The sequence below is a fragment of the Fistularia commersonii genome, chromosome 14, assembly GCF_037954325.1.
Source record: "Fistularia commersonii isolate RoL2024-O1a breed Wild chromosome 14, RoL_Fcom_v1.0, whole genome shotgun sequence".
NCBI classification, from domain to species: Eukaryota; Metazoa; Chordata; class Actinopteri; order Syngnathiformes; family Fistulariidae; genus Fistularia; species Fistularia commersonii.
This window is the reverse complement of record NC_141297.1, coordinates 11,702,742-11,724,841: the sequence shown is the minus strand read 5'-3', so window position 1 is coordinate 11,724,841 and position 22,100 is coordinate 11,702,742. Positions and strand designations below refer to the sequence as shown.

The window sequence follows — 22,100 nt, the reverse complement described above, 5'->3', positions numbered from 1 at the left end:
TATTTAATTTTTGCTCTCTCATGTTTCAGAAGACCTTAAATCAACTTCACCCCCAACACTGGAACCTACTGGGCCAGCTCCTCCTCCACGACAGGGTGATGCACTTCTGGAACCTCCCACCTTGCGACCAATCACAAAGGAACCCCAGCCCCCAAGGTGGCCCTGCAAACGTCTAAAACTGGATGGTGGCCGCTCAGACAGCCCCAGTAATTGCACTAAACCCCAGGAGCAGCAGACATCACCTCCTCCCAGTTTGCACATTGAAGGGCAGGCGGTGGCCAACGGCCTTCCAGGACATCGCTCCCCCACACAAGCGGTCTCTGGAGGGGTTGGACGTCGAACCTCCATTTTATTCAAGAAGGCAAAAAATGGTGCTAAATTGTTCAGAGAGAGAGACAATTGTTTGCTGAATGGAAAGGGGCCACAGGACGAACATATAAGCAACACCCTAGTTGCGTCTAACTTCACAGCCGTCACCCCGTCCTCTACACCTTTGTCCAGTCCATCCAAAACTCCCCAGAAAAGCCCAGGCCTCCCCTTCCTGAATGAACCATGGACTCCAAATCAAGACGTTTACTCAGATGGTGAGATGGACAAGAAACCAAATCATAACCTGGAATGTGGTGAGATTTTTCATATGAGACCCTTTCTTGGCCCATGTTTACAAACGGAACTGATTATGTAAGGCAGTAATGACTTTGACTGTGATGTAATCCCTCGCCGTGTGAAATGTGCTGACATAACCTGCTTTATCTACAAGTCATCTCATGACCATTCCTAGAAAGGCAACACAGAAGTGTCTGCATGTTTCATTACTGGAGTCCAGTTCCTCGTAGTTTCCCACCATTACAGGAATAATTGGGCAACATCCTTGTTTTGAGTTAAGGGTCTTCAGCTTTTATTCAAGCTGTCACTGTGGTTTTATCTATATAATTTGCAGTTTGGCCTAGCAATGCTCCATCACTTTTACAGTAATTTTAATATTATACTTAACTCTTAATGGTAAAAATGTTGGATTTTTTTATCAGACCTGTGTTATTCCTTTCCTCATTTCACTGTCAAATAAGTCTGTCAGATAACAATCCAGGGTTTTTTTTTTTGTTTGTTTTTTGTTGTCATTCTTTTCTGATTTTGATAAAACAGCAGTTATTGATTATTCCCATCTTTTTTTAGGATTGACCAATGGCTTCAACAAGCACAATAATGGCAGGTCCGACTCTGAGGACAGTCCTTGTCCAGTCTTACACAAAGAAATGTAAGACATAGTTAATTGATTATCTAGGTTTTCTGGATTGTAGCATTTACTGACAACGTACTCGTGCAACATATTCTTCCACAGCTGCTCACCACCCAAGCGAAGCCTCGGGAAACCAGCTCTTTCCAAAGTTCCCTTATTGGAGATTGTTAATGGAGATTCAGATTATACAGGTACACTTCTGGTTAATCTCTGTCTTGCCTTCTTGGTTTCTATATATACTCATCTCTTGGGAAGACACAGTCACATTAAATACTGAATATCACACTACCTGTGTTCAGCAGAAAAGTACCAATGATGTTGTGTGATCTGTGTACTATTGTGGTGCAGGTAACGGAAGCCAAATGTCTGAGGATGAGACCGAGCTTGAGCCTCTGGATCTGGTGTGGGCCAAGTGTCGTGGATATCCTTCCTATCCCGCTCTGGTAACCCTCATTCTGTCTGATGTAACTGAGAAATCGTCTAAGTTTTAGGCAGGTGTTGTAGTGGATTTACTGTGGTGGTAGTTTTTAGATAACAAAGCGTAAGAATCCCTGTGTTTATTAAAAACTCATCAAGCTCACTCACAGGGTTCCCATGCATCCCGGAAATGTTCCAGTTCTAGAAAACCTGTTGGGGGCAAAATGCTTAGTTGTCCTGTAAAATGATTTGCTTCGTCTGCTTTCCTCCTCCTTTTGATTTTGAGTGAATTCAAATCGGTCAAAAGTTAAGCACATGCATCTCTGTTGTTATGCTGTCTTCAATGGGTGACATTGAGAAACAGTATGACGCAACAAGCCAATCAAATGTCCATGTCAATTCAGAGGCATTCTGCTGCCCAGAGTTTTTCATTACCCTTTGTCGCTAAATTTAGGAATTTTTGTTTCCCCGAAGAAGGACCCAGAGACCAAACCAGCAACATTCTGATAAAGATGCTGCTAATATTGGTCTGTGGGTGGGAAGTGTTTCACTTCCCCAGCCACTGGCTCCTCCCTCTGTCTCCTTCATTGGGTGGCAGAATGGCAGCAGAGAGCTCCAGTGGGCGTAATGTTTGATACTGTACCAGTTGTGCACTTAAAGATGAAACATTTCAGGCAAAGTGACAGCTGCAAGATAACTTCAGTTAACTAGGTTGTCTCAATTGGGCCACCATTCACTTGGTTTATTTTCTGATTAACAGATACAGAAAATTAGTGAATGACAACTATGGGGATTTTAGCCATATTCAAATACTATATATGTGCAGAGGGGAGAAGAAGAGAAGAAATTTGAGAGAATAGCAATTTTCATGCAGTTTGGAACTAAAGACATTCATTTAACCAAAGGCTAAAGATATTCACCTTAACATCTCTCAGCTCTTATTACTAATGTTTGTATAACTTATTAAGATTTAAAATTGCCAAAGTCGCATTACAACAGTTAATTAGTATTTTTTCTTTATTTTGCAACTTTAAACAAGGCAAATGTAATTCAGAGGGCTTGGCAGGTTGATTTAAAAACAAAAACAGAACATAGGAAATCAAGTAAAAAAATAATTTGGTAACTGCAGTGCTGAGCGATATAATAATCCAAGACAAAGAATAAAATTTAAAAACAACAGGGTTGATTAGAAAAAAAATAACACCTGACAACACATGTAATTACACAGAAAAAGACAATCTAAATTTACCTGCTATGCAGAAAAGAAAAAAATCTAATATCTATTTATTTATTTATTTATTCCAATTTCTGTTTTGCGCACAGATTTTTGCAGAGATTTAGATTTTCATTAAGTTAGAAATTTTAGGGAAATGTAGGTGCATTATTTATAATGTGAGCTGAAAGGAAGCAGGAATATTTTTGGGTGATTTATGGAAAATATGAAAAAATTATAAGTGAGTACAGTAGAGATGTCGATGAGAGAAAAAGGAAAGCTGTCTTGAGAATTAGCCAAACCAATATTGTAACTTAAGTTGCTTAGGCTAATTTATTGTGACACAGTAATAAATGTGCAAAGTGCAACCGTCTAAAAGGTCACATGCAACTCATGGTGTGGCAGGTTGTTGAATTAGTGTATGATGCCATTACTTCTAATTCAAATTGTAGCAACTTAAAGAGTCTTTGAAAATAATTTAAAGAAAAACCCTGGGAGCCCTGTTATCAGCATGTTGACAATTACAGGGCAGCACCTTTGACGCTTAGTGTGAGGAAGTGACTTCTCAGATATACAGCTGTTTTTATGTCATTAGTTGGCTTGGTGTGTGTGTGGGTGTGGGTGTGGGTGTGGGTGTGCGTGAGTGTGTCTAACCCTAACCACCAAATTCTGACAATTAGGACTCTCATCTCAGAAAAGCTACATTGCAAACCAATTTCATTTTACATTTTGTCTTTTTTCACACTTAAAGGAGAATCAATAGTGTTTACTCATGTGTCTTAAGTAGACAGTGAACCCATTTATTTGTTGCCTGATGCAAGACATTTGGAATAATGGCATGTTTTGAGGTTTTGAATTCAACCTAGAACCCCAAATGGTAGTGTTGATTTTTCTTTGCTGATTTTAGACACCAGTTGCTATGACACCAAGTGTCTTCAGAGGATGTCAGTCACATCCTCTGAATGCTCCAGCACACATTAACAAGGTTGGAATACATGAAACTCAACTTGTGGACTGTGTGTTGGTTTTAGATCATTGACCCTGAGATGCCTGAAGAGGGGCTGCTTCTCAATGGTGTGCCCATCCCCGTCCCACCCAAAGATGTCCTCCGTTTGGGGGAGCAAAGGCAGAACGAGACCATCAAGAAACTCTACCTGGTGCTCTTCTTTGATAACAAACGGACCTGGTAAGCGTGGAATATCCTCAAATTGAAGGTTTCTCCCACTACTGTGAGATTATTGGTCACCTTCTTGTATTTGTGATACAGGTGTAAAAGCAGGAAACACTTACTGTGGACGTTTTTATTATGTCGACCTTGAAAAAAAACACAGCTCTGACAGCCTGGTCTCTAACTTTGTGCTGCAGGCAGTGGCTTCCACGTGACAAGGTGACCCCCTTGGGACTCGATGACACAGCAGACAAACTGCGTGTCATGGAGGCTCGCAAGTCCAGCATTCGGAAGTCGGTCCAGGTAGCATACGACCGTGCCATGATCCACCAGAGCAGAGTCTGCCACAGCCAGGGCTTTGTGACCTCCAACTACCTGTAGAGGTCAGTGGCAAGCAGCAGAGTCCTGCAGCAGCCGGTGGTCAAGATGGCCTGCAGAAGGAGATCAGTCCGAACCACTACTGTGAAAGAAACCGCTGGGTTTGTGTCCTTGTGGATGTGGAGCTGAAGAATGTTCCATGTTGCTGCGGCGGAAATGTCCCCTTAATGGGTTTCAAGGTGTCTTAGTTGAAGCTGCATATCTGGATCAGATGTTAAATAATTCCCCCTATTTTAGATAATACTACTGCCAAGAGGTCAGAAACAGATTTGACATATTTACATAAATCACTGACATATGAATGGATCACTGCCATCTTTTATACAAAAAAGTTTTTACAATTAAATCTTTTACAGACACTTGTACATTGAAAAGACACACTTTGTGTAAATATGTATGTGTATTATCAAGCCCAATGTAATTTAATGTTGCTATTTTTGAAATGCGTATTTCAATCAACCCACAAGAGGCAAAGCAAGGCTGTGTATATTTGTAGAGATTAATTAATTTCTGACTTGCTACAGTGTATTAAGCTTGTCAGTGATGTATTTTTATTGTGCTGTGTGTGTGTGTGTGTGCGCGTGTGTGTGCGTGCCTGCGAGCGAGCGTGTGTGTGCGCATGTGTGTGCATGTGTACATTCAGCATACAACACAGTGAGCCATTGTTCTTTATATTTGAATTCTCTTTTTGATACAGAGAGAAATAATTTATTTATAGAAGAACTATAGACATAAAAATAAAATTATATTGGTTAAAGGTGAGAATTAAATCTTATTTAAAAACAGAGTGAGGTTTTAAAAAAAAAAAAAATCCAACATTTTTCCAGATGAAATCATGTTTGGTTTGTTGAGGATTTTACTTTAGACCAGGCCCCATCCTTCTCCTGAAGGTCATATTTATTGTTGATGCAAAGGCCCATTTGAACAAATGGAAAAATACACCTTTATAAGCTTGTACTACCTGCATATTTTACCTACTCACCAAATACTTTGTCTGAACCAGTATTTCCTCATTTTTGGAAACAAATACTCTATTAAAAACCTTTTGGGATACTTAACCAAGGCTTTGTGTTGTCATTTTAAAGAAAACCCAAGGTCAGTTGTCTCTTTACCATTTCTTTCTGAACAGTAATTCGAACAGTCTGACCTAATAACCTCTGATACTTCCTTCTGACATCAAAAGCATGGCTCTCCTTGTAAACTAGTACAGAAAGGTTTCAAAAATGGCCTTTGCCCAAATAGAAAACCTCAATTAGGTTCCTTTAAGATGCTCAAATGTATATTTGACGACTTGAAATCAGTTGAGGAATTTGAATTATTGTGTCAGCTTTGCAACAACATGATATATTAAATAATATATAATTAATAATAATTAATATATCACGTTATTCAAAAAAAAACATCTTGCGTTCACCAAAACATGACATTTTTCAACAGTGTTTGTATAACTTCTCAGCACATGCAGGATGTCCATGAACCCAAACATCTGCCTGGCTCCTCCTGTCAGTGTCCCTCCTGCTGTCTGCTCAGGAGGAGGTAGTTATGACGGAGGGTACGGAGCTCCGTCAGTCTGCCCAACAGTCGCCCAAATCGTTTAGGTCCTCCTTGCCCAGCTCCATTCTGGGTCCCACACATACGGGACAGCAGGTCCAAGATGAGCTCTTGCATTTTCTCAACACAGCTGGCTGCCAGGAAGGAGGCCCGGTCTGCAGGAAGGAGACAGACGTGTTCTCAACCCTTACAAACACGGCCTCTGCATTCACTCGTCACTAAACAACCGGGGCCTACACTAAGGTGAATGTAAATGTTTTTTTTTCCTACAAATGATGCAATAACTTGATAAAATATATTTTTGAGTGTTGTTTTTATTTTTGGAGCACACTTGGTGTGCAGATTATTTTCAAACCTCCATTCAGTTGATTTTCTTGATCCAGCACCCATACCTAACTGGGCAGCGGATGTGCATGTGGTATTTTTTTTTGAGCTCTTGAAATTAGTAAACCGGCACACACCCTCTATTTGTGTTTTCATGAGATTAAGACAAGACCTTCAAAAATGTTCGCCAGGTTTTCCTCTCATATTAGTCACGGACAATATTCACACAGTCTGTTAAACCCAGATTAGGAAGCATGACGATGCAGTTACATTTCAAAGGGTAAGAGCTATGATGCTCTATGTCAGAAATGAACCTGAAAATAAGCGTAAATAGGTATCCACCAAAGAAAATGTAAACTAAAAATTACAAAATGTGGTAGATATTAAAATCAGAGAGACCTTTATACTGGTTTGACTTAAGTATGTAATATATTGCATAGCAGTTGTGTTTTACTGTTTATTTTTTCTTATTATAATGTATTTGATGGATAAACCACTGTGACTGTGACGATATCTTGTGATTTTTGAAAAAAGGTTTTTATAAACAACCCTCAGATTAATCTGTTTTTCTTGAAATATGGGGATGATGTTATTGTGATTCCTCTTTCTGAATATCAGCTAAAATTTTCAGATTTCTACAGCTTTAGGCTGGGGGTTTGAATTCAACTCTTTCAAGCTCTAAATCACTGCAAAATTATTTACTTTGTCTCACCTGAGCAGAGCAGAGCCGTGGCGTTGAGCAGGGTATATTCAGCCTCTGTCACCCGCAGTGCCGCCATACTGTGGAAGAAGTTTAGCACCAGGCCGAGGAGATCCTCCCTGTGTCCTGTTGACGCCAGCACAGTGACCGACGCTCAGAATTATTCATGAAGAAAACACGTATAACAACTTTTAGTATATTTTTCTGTGTGTGTTTACACCCACCTGAATTCATCACAACTTTACTGTGGAGGTTTTCCTTCGATTCTACATTTCTTAGCCAGTTGTGTGTCGACAGGCTGAGGAGATGCAGGGCTGATAACCCAGATAAAGACAAATGAGTTTTTGGCAGCTCAGCCTGCACCTTGACTCCAAAATGCTTCACATGACAAAAATTCAGAAGAAACAAATACAAAAATCACAAGACAAGGGGAACAGCAAAGAGTAATGAAAAAAAATCAACCATATTAAAAGAGTATTAAAAGTTATGTGGGGGGAGGGATTTCTTATTTTGTTGAGCTTTACTATCGTTTGTCCTCTATAATAGCTATGTATAAACACATAATGTTTGATCTCGAGAAATAGCACCCTTTAGGCAGAAGTTACATAAAATAGTCACATTAAAAATGTGTGTGAATCTCAGTCTGCAGGAATCTTTTGCTTATTTGAATCAGCAAAAGTGACTTTGCAGACATCAAGTTTCTAATTGTTGCATAAGATGAGAATCTTTCACAGATCGCATAGTAAGCTGGTGGCTATTCACTGCGTACGGATCAAGATAATTTACTGTTAAGTGTCTTGATTATGGCTGTTTTTGAAGCCCACTGGGGAATGTCAGTTGCTAAGCAACTAAAAATCTTGATGACATTCAAAGGTTGGTTGGCTGAAAATCTGACTGAAGCTGCTCTGATTTTGAAGGAACGTTCCCGGTTGTTGCCTAGTGACCTGGAGCAGGGCTGGTCGGATTGTTGGCAAACTGCTGAGCTGAGAGCAGGAACATGACCTCCAGTGACGAGACGGACAGGAGAGAACTCTGGTCAGAAAAATCCAGCAGGTCAAACCCTGTGACAGAATATTATAGGACAATCATGATGGCTTTTTAATGATCATGTTAAGTTCAGTTCTTACATGTCACATATATTTCTGTCCTTTTTTATCAGTGTTACCTGGCACCGTGCGGGCGAACTGCAGCAGGTGAGGTGATACGGCGTTGGACAGGCCCTCTGCTTCCTCTGCACACTGCCAGTCAAACAACTGAGGGCAAACGCAACAGGTGAGATCAGCAGGGAAAAAAAAAAAAAATCAATGTCAGCATCTTTGTGAAGACTTAAGTCTGGATTCCGGGCGAAGGCGAACCCTGCAGGTGTTACTGTCTGGTAATCGGCACAAGCGATGCGCCTCCACCATCCTGTCCACTATGTGCTTCTGTTCCCGGGTCAAACCAGCGGACGAGGCCTGGGGGAGGGGAACGCAGCAGAGAATCCGGATGAAATCAGTCGTCTTGATACCAGACACATACTGACACATTAATCAATAACCAGTTTTTTTTTTTTTTTTCAGCAATTGTTGTCAAATCTGACAAATTTTCCCACCCAGGCTTCAGACAGACTCCTGCCTGTCACACAGCTTGTCGGAGTGTGAAAGTCTGGTACCTGAGCTGGCAGCCTGCTGGTGGAACTGACCCTCCTGCTGTCAGATCCCTCTTCATCCTCCGGCCCTCGGCCTTTACCTCCCTTCCTCAGCCGTTTGGACTGACATTGCACCTCTGTCAGCAGGCCTGCGGTTGAAAAACAAGAGAAAACAAGAGCTGTGTTGTATCGACAGATCCCCCCTCCAAGCGGTCTTTGCCAAGACGTAACTCACACTCGGCCAGCATCCCCACGGCGCGACACTTCCTCAGCCGGCAATCCTGGCACTTCCTCCTCATGTACATGTCCATCTCACAGCCGCCGCCGCTCTTACATTGGTAGACTGCCTTTTTAGTCACGCTGCGCCTGAAGAAACCTGCAGGCAACATCTATCACGCTTCATTCATGTCGAACATCTCAAACTAAGAAAAGTGTTTATGTTCTGTAGGTCATTATAAAGGATTTATAGGGAATTTTCTTGGAACACGGGTTAAAATGTTGTTGTTTTCTAATCGTGTTTTATTTTGCAAAAGTACCCCCCCCCCCACACACACACACACGTATATTTAAGAATCCTATGTAATCTTTAAGATTTCACCAAAAAACTTATTTACAAGTATTTGTATCTTTATTACTTTTGATCATCAATTTTTCTAAAGATATTTCTCGTGTTTTTATGTTCACTCTGCTTTTCTTTTTTTGCTTTAGTGTGTCTGGTGCTTTATCATGTTTTTTTTTTTAATAAAAACTTATAGCAGTTAAGTCATAAACCCGGAGAAATTACTAAATAAATAGAGTAATACAAGAGAAGATACAGTCGAAAGTCAGATTATGTTGATGAAGATAATTCAGAAGGCTGTTTCTACATGTTGGACCGGAGAGGCAGAATATTTCGGCTGACCCAAGAGTTCAGCCTGGATCATAAACTGAACAAGTGCAAAGTGAGGAAGAAGGAGATAGAGAGGAAGCATTATAACAAGTAACACCAGGTGAAAACACACAGATACCTTTGCATCCCTCGCAGGTGAGAGCGTTGTAGTGATACCCGGACGCTTTGTCTCCGCAGACAACGCACAACTCGTCCTGACCTCTGACCTTCCCCCCCGGCCCCCGAGACCTCCGGCCCAGAGGCAGCCCCACCACCCCGAACCCCGCAGGCAGGCCCCCGCAGTGGGGATCTGGGCCGGAATCGCAGGGCCCGTCCAGACAGTCAGGGCTGTAGTGGTGAGGAGGATGGAAGGGCTGCGAGGAGGAGGAGGAGGAGGACGGGGAGGAGGTAGAGGAGGAGGGAGAGCCGTAGATGGAGAAGGGCAGGTTGACGGGATTGTACTGCTGTTGGTTATAAGGAAGCAGCTGGAGGTCCGGGTCCTGTAGGGGGTAGCCCAGGGGGTCGGCCAGCATGTCTGATATCAAAGAAAACGCACAAAAATAGATTCCTTTTATTCGGAGATAAATTTAAACATCAGAGTCTTTGATGGGAAACTATTCTGAAGTTTCTGCAGGAATTAGGTTCTGACTCGTGATGCTTTTCACAAAGCTGCTCAAGTTGTTTTCTTACCCCCAATTGGAAATGTCTTTTCAATTTTTGCTTGTGATTGCATGGAGTATTAAAGTAATATCAAAAAAAAGTTAGTAAACTGATGTGGAAATAGAAAATAAAAAAATTAATAACATGGTCTTAGAAATGTTTGTAAAAAAATTAGTAATCTAGGCTAGCATGCATTTACTTTCGGTCACATCACACTTTTTTTTTTTAATTTTGATTCTTTCAAAGTTGAGGATAATGATACTGGAATCTTGACAAAACATTTTCTACAGGGGTGTCAAACTCATTTTGGTCCGGGGGCCACTTACGGCCTAATTTGATATCAAGGGGTCGGACCAGTAAAATCATTACCTAGAAGTAACACCAAGTCCAAATTTTTCCTTTGTTTTAGTGTAAAGGAGGTTAACAGGTAAATTATAAAAATCTTTATATGCAATCAACTGTTTCTCTAAAAAAGTACATGATGAATTAATATTGAAAATGAATATTAAAAAAGAATTGATGAAATTACATCCTAAAAATATTGTTGAGTTAAAAGAGAAAATCTGGTCACTGTGGGAAAATTTGCAACTAGTATTTATTTGAAAATTGATTGGTAGCATGTGTAAGAGGAGGTTGAATGTTTACAAGGCAAATGGTGGCTATTCTGGATATTAAATCAATCTTTTTAATTTTGCCCGTTTTTTTTTTGCTCACATTTTTGTGGCTTTAAACAAAGAAAGATCGTTTTAAACAATGTCACTAGACATTTTTCCATCAAATGATCGTATTGTTTTCAAATTTTGAAGCAAAAAATACATTGCAAAGTTACTTTTTCATTTTTTTCCTTGCCGTTTTTTTTTTTTTTTAAACCCACTAAATAAAACTCCCAGATGCATGTGAGAAAAAACACGCGGCCGCACTAACGCAAAGATTTGATTTCAGGCAGGGGGCCACAAAATATTGTCCCGAGGGCCACAATTGGCCCGCAGGCTGCGAGTCCGAGTCCCCTGCTCTTCAAGCAAATGACGTGCACGCTCAGCTTTTACACAATTTCTAATACAGCTGGGCGTAATACTTTTAGCCAACATTACTCGAACGGACGTAATTCGTCCACTTGGGACTTTTTTTCCACAGTGGAGGAATAAATGTCTGGTGTTTTATTGCAAATCAAAATGAAAGTGTGAATGTTGATCTTCACTGACGGGATTTCAAATGTCAGGACAACAGTGAAGTTCAAGATGCAGGGGAGCATAACACTTCAAGCTTCCAGTAAAAAAGTAATACTTGTTCTTTCCCAGCAAATATGTGACAAACACAGTGTGGGTTCATAGTTTTTATAGGTTCCCTGTAATGATATTGTTGCACCGGTTTTAATACACTTCATTCCTAAAAGTGTAAGTATCATGATTTATTTGATAATAATGTTAGACATGTGTGTAAATGTTGTTATTTACTACTACATCATTACTCAAGTAGCTTATTTAAAAGTTTATAACAGCATAAAAGATGATCATAAAAGATTTAGCAACACTGTTTTCACTGTTAACCTTAAAAATGTAAAAAAAAAAAGACAATTTAAATGTGGAAGAATGCCCAATGAGGCCTTTAAGATGCCAAGTTGAACTGTTATCACTTTATATAGTGTTGCTAAAAGCATTGCCACCATAATCCTCCCTAAGTGTGTCAAAACAAAATATGCACTTATGTCAAAAATAAAGCAAAAGATAAACATTAAAACAATGAGACTAATTCATTGATGAATTTAATTTAAAAACCTTTGTTTTTTTAAATCTTCATGTTACTTTCCTTATGGTATTAGTATGTAACGGTCACGCTAAAAATAAATAAACAAGAATAAATAAATAAATTAACAAGATTGTATTGGACTTTCTTCCTTATTTACCACTCAGCCTTTTTGTATAATGTGAAAACATCGTTATTTCTTCCCCCCTCCACGACGACACGACCAATGGAGTTTCACAAGGTGACATCGCAAGCATTCTCCTGCAATTTGACTGAACATTTCTATTGGTACTTGTGAGCGTCACGAGAAGGTGTTTTACACGACTTGTGTGACTCCATTCCTTTAATGAACCTCGGAGGAGCCAATAAAACGTCCGAGAGCCAGAACCCATAAACTCATCCACAACAGGATGCAGCTGAAACCTTGCAGAGCCATTGAGGACGTTTTGATCCCCTTTTGTGGATATTTGTTTTTGGTACGTAACGGGGCCGGTCAGCGCTCAGATGGGCAATCACGTCTTTAAGTCTCATTCAGCGGCTTGTGTTTAGCGAGTCTGTCTCCTCTGAGGAAACATGTGGAACCACTGGCAGCCTCTCAAAGTGCAGCTGGTGCGGCCTGACCAGGCCCGCTGTGAGATTAGATCGGAGAACGCTCCCCTCCGATAGACAGCCATTCGGGGCGGGGGGTGAATCCTGATGCATGGAGATAAAGGCTGTGAGTACAGTCAGTTTGTGTATCTTAACAGGGGTCAGGTGCCTCGATAAATCCACGCTGGGCCACTCGCTCAAGAGAGGCTTTCTTTTTAGGGAATATCATTAATCTCTATTGTTGATCGAAGATCAGACACTTGAGGGTGAAGATACACTGATGTTAGAAGGGCATCTTGGCTACTATGCTGCCACAGCCGGTTGAAGGTCACTGTGTAATGCAGTGGTCCCCAAACTACGGCCCGGGGGCCGGATATGGCTCGTCTCTGCATTTTGCCCGGCCCCTGAACAATACCAAAGATGCATTATGATTTTTTTATTACATTCTGGCCATATAATCATGACTTGTACATGCATAGAAAACACCATTCTATTCTACCCTTCTGTAGTCTGTGCCTTATCTGAAACCCCTCACTTAAAAAAAAAACCTGGGACACACCCCTGTCAAATAACATGAAATAATGGCGAAAAGATTAGGTAAGAGAAAAATAGACTCAGAATACAGGGTATTTAACCTGCAGTGGGCGAACAATTATTTTTTTTGTTCAATCCAAAAAAAGGCTATTTGTCTTATCTGTCAAGAGATGAGACAAAGAAATTATTCATTAATAATGCTATTATTTATTTTCTGTTTTTTTTTCCTGTCTAGATCCCAGATGGGTTAATTCTTGGTTATGTGTGGCTTTCTGGAAAACAATAAATGTTTACGTTCAGACACCCCTGCGATCGTCACACTTTTTGTTTCAAACTGGCCCGTCCCCCCGTCAGAGAAGGGAAAAATTATTTGGCCCTAGCAGGAAAAAGTTTGGGGACCCCTGGTGTAATGTCAAAATGTGAAGCATCTAGTGGGGGCTCATAAGGGATGTTGGAGGCCTAATGTGTCCAGCGAGTGGATAGAAAAGCTTGATACTCAAGGAGGGTCTCATCATTGTTGTATGTTGTTCATTCTGCTGATATATTTTACTCTATATAATAGTTAGATTAGACTATACAATCATTATGCTGTAAAATTTTACATATGTATGGTTGTATTTAATACTGTGCTATGTATGCTTGTCGAAATCTTCTGTCTGTGTATTTGTGTGTGTGTGTGTGTGTGTGTGTGTGTGTGTGTGTGTGTGTGTGTGTGTGTGTGTGTGTGTGTGTGTGTGTGTGTGTCCAAAGATGATATTATGTTCAGAAACTCAACAAGATTTCAACAAGAAATCAACATGACCTGGATGAAAGATGACTTATTATATATGTATTACAGTATATTCTAATAAATATATAAAATATGTTAAATTGTCATAAAAATAACAACAGCATTTTTAATTTTATGATCTAAAGGATATACAATAATTTAAATGTTATATACATTGTTTAATATTATATATAGCTAAATATACTTAAAATTTTACAAATGGATTTTCATGAAACAGAAATGTCCATATTTCTCAGGGACTCTATTAAATAATGTTATCAAAAATATTGGAAGAGTATATTGATACATTCATATTTTATAGAATCGTAAGAAGGGGAGATGTATGACCTTGTGTGACCTTTTATTTTAAAGTGAATGTCTGACTTTGACAAGTTACTAAACACCAAACAGTAACATTTTTCCTGTCTGTTAATAATGATCAAATATGTTGCCATGCAGAGACTTGGGGGTCTTCACTTGAATGGCAACTTATTTACTCTTCTGTTTTGTCTTTCTCACTTTTGTTTTCCCCTCCAGATGTCTCTTGTTTCCACCAGGCTATGGCGGCAACGGAGTGAAAGAGGCGGGTGCCGGTAGGGGGGCCAGATCCATGGGGGGGGTTATTGCTTTCTCAGCATGTGACAAAACTTTGCTTCACACTGTTTGTAAACCATTTGAAAACTGTCTAAACACAACTCAGCCTCCCTAACATCCCACGCACGCTAGGGAGCCGGCAAACTAGACCCCCCGTGCTCCCCCCACCCCAACACCACCGCCGCCACCCTCCCACACCAAAAGGGCAGGAGGGGAGACGACAGGGGGAAGGGGGGTGTATCACGTAAGTATAAATAGAACCTAAAAGACACCCAGATTTCGTGGGGGCCGTCAACGTAGAAGGGCAGCCTGATCCAAACTCTTACCGTGAATTGCACCATGAGAACGAATTAGAATTTTTTTGAGCGACAGTAAACTGCGGTAACAACAGGGTTATCCACATGTAACAGCAGTCAGGATTACAACTTCCCTCTCCATCCTATGATTGGATGTTTTGAGCCGCTTTCTGTCGGAGGATGGGCGTAGAGCGGCGGCGTCAAACTCATTTTGGTCCGGGGGCCACATACGGCCTAATTTGATGTCAAGGGGGCCGAACCGGTAAAATCATTACCTGGAAGTAACACTAAGTCCAAATTTTTCTTTTGTTTTGGTGTAAAGGGGGTAAACAGGTGAATTATAAAAATCTTTATATGTAATCAACTGTTCCTCTAAAAAATACCTGACGAATTAATATTAAATATGAATATCCAAAAAGAATTGATGAAATTACATCCTAAAAATATTGTTGAGTTAAAAGAGAAAATCTGGTCACTGTGGGAAAATTTGCAACTAGAATTTATTAGAAAATTGATTGGTAGCATGTATAAGAGGAGGTGGAATGTTTAAAAGGCTAATTGTGCCTATTGTGGTTATTAAATCAATCTTATTAATGTGACCTGTTTTTTGTCTTTTTTTTTGCTATCATTTTTGTGGTTTTTATAGAAATATGAAAAGAAAAGATCATTTTAAAAAGGTCACCAGACATTTTTTCGCCAAAAAATCATTTGTCTTTTCAAATTTTGAAGCAAAAAATACATTGCAAAGTTACTTTTTCTTTTTTTCCTTGCTGTTCTTTTTTTTTTTTTAACCCACTGTATAAACCCCCCAGATGCATGGGAGAAAATTTGCGCGGACCGTACTAACACAAAAATTTGATTTCAGGTAAGGGGGCCACAAAATATTGTTCCGAGGGCCACAATTGGACCGTCTGAGACCCCTGGCGTACAAAGTTTTTACAATTCCACGGTCACTGATGAAACCACAGATCTTCATGTACATAAAATGATCCGAGCGCCTGAGGAGCCCTGGGGGTTTGATATGTGACATCACAAATACAAGTTAATCCTGGTCACATGTTCTACAGAAACAAGCATGACATGGAAACTTAGAGCCTTCAGGTCACAAAGACTGTGGATGGACTTTACAGATGTTGTGTTTAGGTGTAGAACAGAAAGTGCCATGTAAAATATTCAATTGACTGCACATATATTCTTTTCATCCGACTTATAGTGTATCCAACCCTTGAATGACCGATACATTTGATGGATGCAGAAATACGAGAAAATGCCACTTTGCTTCAATAATATAGATGCACAGCATTTATAGCGATGGTCTATGAGGATGTTGATAATGATAATGATGATGACGATGATGATCATAAAGGCACTGACTCTGTTCAAGTCACCTGCCATTCAATGAATACTTGATTTTTTCTTTTTCTTTTACAATTTTTTTTTTTTTTGGGGGGGGTACCCATGCCTTAATGCAACAACCCAGATTCTGTCTCAATTGTGCATCTCTGGGGCTAATCAAGTCAGCAGCATCACAGAGCACCCTTTACATAGTCAACATTACAAGTTTGAAATGAAAATTAAAAGGGTAGAGGATTTGAAAAGAAAAGTTGCTAAGTTACACCTGCTGTGCTCTTTCAAGATGCTGAGAAAAGTGGAAGTGTCACTAACAACTGTCCCCGTTGCTATGGCTGTTTTGTTAACAGTAATAAGAATTGATCACGCTATATTTTTAAAGACACAAAAGTGACATGCTCAAGTGGAACAAAGAGAAGCGATGCGGACTTACCATAGTACTGGAGCTGCTCGGTGGAGCAGAAACCGTCCGAGAGAAACCCCCCTGCTGAAAAGCTCATCTCCAACTCAGTCCACTCTCTCATCTGGACAGAAGAGTCTGTCTCAAACAAGTAACTCAGGATCTATCTTGACACACACACACACACAAACACACACACACACATACACAAAGACATAAACAGATAATTACTCAGAGGATTTGCAAAGATATGAACTATCTGGGAAGCTGAGAGGCATTCCTCAATCCCCAGGATGCAGCCAGGTCTCTTGGCTGTCCGGGCTGATATTTTTAAAGCAAAGAGGAAAAGAGCAGCTGAGGCTTTTGGGCTATAGTGGATGATGTGACGGAGGAGGTCCTAACCGTCCCTGCGGGACAGACGGGGGGTTGGGGGTGCAGGGGGCGGGCGGGGGTGGGGTGGGGGACACCCATGAAGGACAGGGATGGGATTGAGGTCCAAACAGCTGGACGTGGCTGGGACCTTAGAAGATGTCAGGGATGCAGGAAAAGAGAGAGAGCTTTTCCCATGTGGTCAGAATGAACGAGAATCATCATGAATGTGTGCGTGCATGTGTTCGTGTATTTATGTGTGTGTGTGTGTGTGTGTGTGTGTGTGTGTGTGTGTGTGAGTGGTTTTGTCCCAGACATGAACATTCCTACCAGAGAACCATCCAAACACTTAATTAAAATGGTGACTGATTCAGATAAGTGGATTTGTCTCTTTTACCAGCGATACTTCTTGCGAAGCTTTTGTAAACAAGCCCTTCTGAATTTGATGAATTATTTACAACACTAGATATATATGTGTGTGTTTGTGTGTGTGTGTGTGTGTGTGTGTGTGTGTGTGTGTGTGTGTGCTTGTGCAGGGTGAAGGGGGGGGGGGTTGCGCGTGCTCCTGTCCATGTTTGTGATCGAAGCCTTGGGAGTGTGTTTACCCTGCCTTTCATTTACTGCTGTTCTGTTTGTGCTGCAGTTAATATTGGACAGCAGTGAGATTTAAGGGGCCGGGAGCCCTCCGCCTCCCCGAAGGACAGTCAGCCGGGCCGGCCGGAGCGAAGGTGCCAATCCCTGACCTGCTTGGAGGAGACAGGACTGACCCCGACGCTGGCCTGTAAATCTGGGCTCAGGGCTGCCTGACACGCTGCGCGGTTGCTGAGGGTTAACCTCCCTCTCTCATGTCAGGGCTTCTCTGACTCATTACAGGAAGTGGGACCGAGTAGCAGCTGGTGCGACGGGAGCCAATCACGCGGCGGTCTCAAGTATCGTGATTACGATCGATCACTGTGACAAATGAAAAGGAGGGGGGGGGGGATTCGGCTCAGAGCCGCTCTGTGCCATTCCTTTGAAGATGATGTCCAAAGGTACATCAGTACACATGTGGTCACAGTGCAAACGACAACACTGCTTCAAGATAAATTGCGTTGTAGGGAAAAGGGCAGACCAGAAGGGAGAACAAATAGGGCTCGGGGGCGTTTGGACGTTTTATAGGGATTTTTAACGGCGCCATCAGATTATTTGTTGGGCGAAAGGTAATAAGACATTGACAAATGCTTATTAAGATCATTGTGCCTTTCGAAGTGGACGTAGCGGCACATTTCTTTTGGGGACATTAGGACACTCTTGTGGGCTTATATGAAATTTGTCAGTAAACAAAAGGATATGCATGAAACGAGACTTTACATAACAGTAGAAAAACTCTCTAAATCAATACCTCTAATTGAGCTTCTTTATCACATTTGGGCTTCAATGAGAACTATTACTACTTTGGTCCAGAGATATTTTAGCACTTTAGCGCTTCGGCCTTACAGCATGAAGGACTGTGCTTCAATTCTGACAAGGCAACCTTTCTGTGTGGAGTTTTTCTATGTTTTCCCCATGTCTACGTGGGTTTTTTCCTGTTTTCCGCCCACAGTCTAAAATCATGTGGCAGGTAAATTGTGAAATTGCGAATGACTCAGTGAGTGAATTGTATTGACTGCTGTTTTCGAAGTATTTTCATCTGATTCTTGGGGATTGAACCTGCTTCATGGAATAAAATGATTTTGAAAAAATAATATAGCTGCACGGTGGTGCAAAGGTTAGCACTTAGGCCTCACAGCACGAGGCCTAAGGACCATTCGCACACACACGGATCTTTCTGCGTGGGATTTGCATGTTCTCCTCGTGTCTGGGTGGGTTTCCTCCCACAGACCAAAAAGAACATACAGCACAATTGGGAAAATTGTCCCGAATGAGCGAGTGAGTGAATGGTTGTACGTCAGTATATGTGGCCCTGCGATTGACTGGCGACCAATCCAGGGTGTACCCCACCTCTTGCCCAATGACAGCTGGGATAGGCTCCAGCATCCCCCGTGACCCTGAGTGCAGGATAAGTGGTAGAATATCGATGGATGGATGATTTAGAATAGTCATATCCTCAGCCAAGCAGCCTCAATGTGTTAAACACGTCTACTTTATTTAGAATGACTGTTTCAAATTCATAATCCTGGCGGTGAAAATCAAAAACCGTGTTTATTGATTCAATTGTCTTGAACAGTGACTGATTTTTTTGCTGTAATAACGTTCATTCTAATCCAACATCTTTATATGACCTCATTGGCTTTTCTGTACTTCAAAATTAAAGGATTAAAAAAGAAATAGGGTAAATGATAAAGGTTACTGCATTGTAAAAGGCTTTGGGGTCTAACTTTTCCAGAACAGATAAAGACATTAATTTAACTTAACTTTACTTTTTACTTTTACTTTTATTTTAAGAATCAATACTAGCTAATTATACGCTATGTGGGATAAACATAGTTTGGGGATTGAACTTCACCTTGGAAAACTAAAATTGGCCCAAAAAATGTCAGATTAACAAAAACAAGCCTCTATTGGTTTTGATTCAACTTAAGAAAAAAAGAACAAAAACATACATTCATCAGAATCAAATATCGAAGATGTTTTCCTGTTTAAATTGCTTTTTTATATATATATAAATAAAGTTTGAATATTGAGGATAACTTTTCAAAGAGTATTCTACACTTTACAATGGGTGGAGCTAATATTTGTCATTAAAAGGACATTGTTTGGAAGGGAAAAGAGGCAAAAGAGCATATTGCTCTCAGTCAATTTCAATCAATGTATAAAAGTTAAAACATGTTTGGTGTATTGCTAATTTTATCATAATGACCCCATATCTTTATTATTGTTATATTTTTCTTGTAACTCTGGCACAACAATTTCCTTAGGGATAAATAAAGTTGTTCTTATTCTTATTCTTATTCTTATCTAATGGATAAACTTAATACGAGAATTATTCGTTATCAGTTGAGAACATGTTGCTAATGTGAAGATAAAGCACAGTGCGGTGTTGAAACAAGTAAATTTGGTTGCTTTGCCAAAGAAAACAAAAAAAAAACCTGAAAGGTAACCACAATGTAACCTCTGATTGCTTGATCTGACAATCGCATGTTCAAGTGCAGGACTTAAAAAATCATGTAGCCAATAATAACTTCAAATTTAAATTTTGCCAAGATATTATCCAAGCTCCAAATGTCATTTTCTCAAGCAACATTCTGTTGAATCAACATGGATATTAGGTAGTAGCAAGTAAAAAAAACAATTAGTTAAATAAATAATTTCAACTTCTTTTATCGGTTTGTTATTGATTTTGTTTTCCTTGTTAAATGTGAGGAAATGCTGCCTCACTTATACAACTCCATTGCAACATATTTGGCAGATTGTGCAGATTAAACAGCTAATTCTTTTTTGTTTTGCTTTTGCGTAACTCTATATAAAAAACTGTTCCAAAAATACATTTAAAGGTAGGGTAAATTTAAATCTGATTTTATAATCCTGCAAATTGCAAAGACCTGACACATAATAGACATTTGACCAGATGTAGCCCAAGATAATTTGCTCCAAATCCAGAAGCCACAAGTCACAGCCTGCTGGGTTCAACTTATAAATTCATCCTTGAGCGGTCTCTAAAAAGCATATATTGTTTCGAAGGCAACAGAAAAACACACATCTTGATTTGATTTTGACAAATGTCCGACATTTTGCGCAATTTTATTACCCTGGCTCAGGAAAATCAAGTTTGCCTAAAGCCACTGATGGTCAACTGATAGTCCTATCGCAAGTCTTCATTGAATTTCTCATTAAATTTGTGACTTCCATCTGACTCCTGTCCAAGGCATGTGACTCAAGTACAAATCTCCACTATTTACAAGAGGCCTGCATATCAACCCTTCTTAAGACAGGCCCATCAGCAGGTCACGTCTTGACATGTGTGACCAAACAAGCCATCAGCTCTCCCTCCGACAGCCTCTGACCTCAGAGGAGAAGAAGGAGAACAGAGTGACACTAAATGATGGGGATAATAACTGAGAGCGCGCAAACGTTACCATGGATCTTCCGAAGGTGTCACACTATTGGTCGCATTGTTGGCGACTGGCCTGCCTCTGAGCTCTCCTTCCCCCCATGAGACAAGTGTCAAAAAAGAATGAGGGAGGGAAAGAGCGGACATGCGGGACATGTTCCAGCATGGTAAGCTCATTTGTATTACAGCTGCTGTTTGCACAGTTTGTATTAAATGATAGAAAAAAAAAGAAAGAAAAACAAGTAAAAAATAAAATAAACTTTTCATCAATGCTGGGGATCAAAGCAAATGAAGTGATGGAATGTTAAACCCTTGCAATCATTAGTCCTGAATCACTCACAGTCCAAGTCTCTGATAACTGCATCACATCATAAATCCTGTTTAGGACATTCTCTCCTCTCTTTATCAGAGAGCTGCTGGCGAGTGGCTACAGCTCGATAATGGCCTTGAATGTTTACTGATCTGTGCGGGAAACTGAAGCTCACAATGGATTGGCCTCGAAATTTGCGAGTAAAGTCCAAAACTGATGTCTGAGCGTGTGTGACTTTGGGCAGAGGGTATTAAGTTATCACGAGAAGGAATGTAAGGTATCAAATGCTAGTTAAGTTAAGCATTTTTTTTTTTGGAAATGATTTCTCTCTAGAAGTTGTTAGGAAATTAGAGAGAAAAACATCATTACCTTTCTTTTGTCTTCCATCACTTTAGGGTTGTACCATAAAGTCATTTCACATTAGTAGTGTGGTTTTCAGGTGTCATTTTGTACGCCACTTGTTTTTTTTTTTTTTTTTTTTACAATGACCAGTAAAAAAAAAGAAAAAGACAAAATGTTGAAGTACAACTGCTCTAAAGCCTGTAGGTACAACTTTCTGGGTCAGGACAAGAAACACAAACTTGCTGATCTTTGGGTTTGAGGTCACTAAACACTGTGTTATGAATATTGTTTTTTTGTGTTCCGGTTGAGTGAGGAACAGAGGTTGTGGACTCACCGCGGATGCTTGGGGTCTTCCTGCTTTGGACAGCGTGCTGGTGTCCTCTCACTTTGTCCCACTGTCACACTTTTTGTAATGTTGATTTCAGCCCTGCCTCCACTCTCTCTCTCTCTCTCTCTCTATCTATCTCTCTCTCTTACTTTCACACACACACACACACACACAGACACACACACACACAGAGTAAACAGAACCTCTAAAATGAAAGCGTTGCTCTTGATGATTGTTTAAGCCTGATCATAGGGAGCTGACGAGACCAAAGATCTTCCGTTCCTGCAAATGCTCCTCTGTCAGA

At 40.4% G+C, this 22,100-nt stretch overlaps 2 protein-coding genes across 5 annotated transcripts in view; one reads left to right on the top strand and one right to left on the bottom strand.

Annotated features, from left to right (window-relative positions):
• The window catches only part of brpf3b (bromodomain and PHD finger containing, 3b), a 12,953-nt gene extending 7,485 nt beyond the window's left edge, over window positions 1–5,468 (top strand). Inside the window, exons 8-13 of one of the 3 annotated variants that reach the window (XM_086159196.1) lie at window positions 33–623; window positions 1,174–1,255; window positions 1,340–1,428; window positions 1,586–1,680; window positions 3,899–4,053; window positions 4,233–5,468. In XM_086159196.1, the coding sequence (XP_086015322.1) occupies window positions 33–623; window positions 1,174–1,255; window positions 1,340–1,428; window positions 1,586–1,680; window positions 3,899–4,053; window positions 4,233–4,416 (1,196 nt within the window). In that variant the 3' untranslated portion in view covers window positions 4,417–5,468. Of the gene's footprint in view, window positions 1–29; window positions 624–1,173; window positions 1,256–1,339; window positions 1,429–1,585; window positions 1,681–3,898; window positions 4,054–4,232 lie in introns of all 3 variants that reach the window. The other 2 variants (XM_086159197.1, XM_086159195.1) reach the window with 2 other exon arrangements.
• nr1h5 (nuclear receptor subfamily 1, group H, member 5) lies at window positions 5,079–22,100 on the bottom strand. Of its 2 annotated transcripts, none has more exons than XM_086159200.1 (11): window positions 21,803–22,100; window positions 16,451–16,580; window positions 9,623–10,018; window positions 8,851–8,991; window positions 8,640–8,764; window positions 8,344–8,442; window positions 8,154–8,241; window positions 7,933–8,049; window positions 7,213–7,302; window positions 7,001–7,114; window positions 5,079–6,119 (listed from the first exon to the last, which is right to left on the bottom strand). In XM_086159200.1, the coding sequence occupies exons 2-11, from the start codon at window positions 16,539–16,541 to the stop codon at window positions 5,917–5,919; spliced, it is 1,464 nt and encodes a 487-aa protein (XP_086015326.1). In that variant the 5' UTR covers window positions 16,542–16,580; window positions 21,803–22,100; the 3' UTR covers window positions 5,079–5,916. The 2 variants fall into 2 exon arrangements, with proteins under 2 accessions (XP_086015326.1, XP_086015324.1); XM_086159198.1 differs by having other exon boundaries at window positions 16,451–16,584; window positions 21,803–22,097.

What these genes read in the sequence shown, in the direction of transcription:
- nr1h5 (XM_086159200.1), bottom strand. Translation starts at nt 16,541, where the DNA reads ATGAGAGAGTGGACTGAGTTGGAGATGAGCTTTTCAGCAGGGGGGTTT. An exon ending in CGAGCAGCTCCAGTACTATG is followed by an intron (nt 10,019 to 16,450) that starts GTAAGTCCGCAT and finishes CTTTGATATCAG; the next exon opens with ACATGCTGGCCGACCCCCTG. An exon ending in CACCTGCGAGGGATGCAAAG is followed by an intron (nt 8,992 to 9,622) that starts GTATCTGTGTGT and finishes TGTTGCCTGCAG; the next exon opens with GTTTCTTCAGGCGCAGCGTG.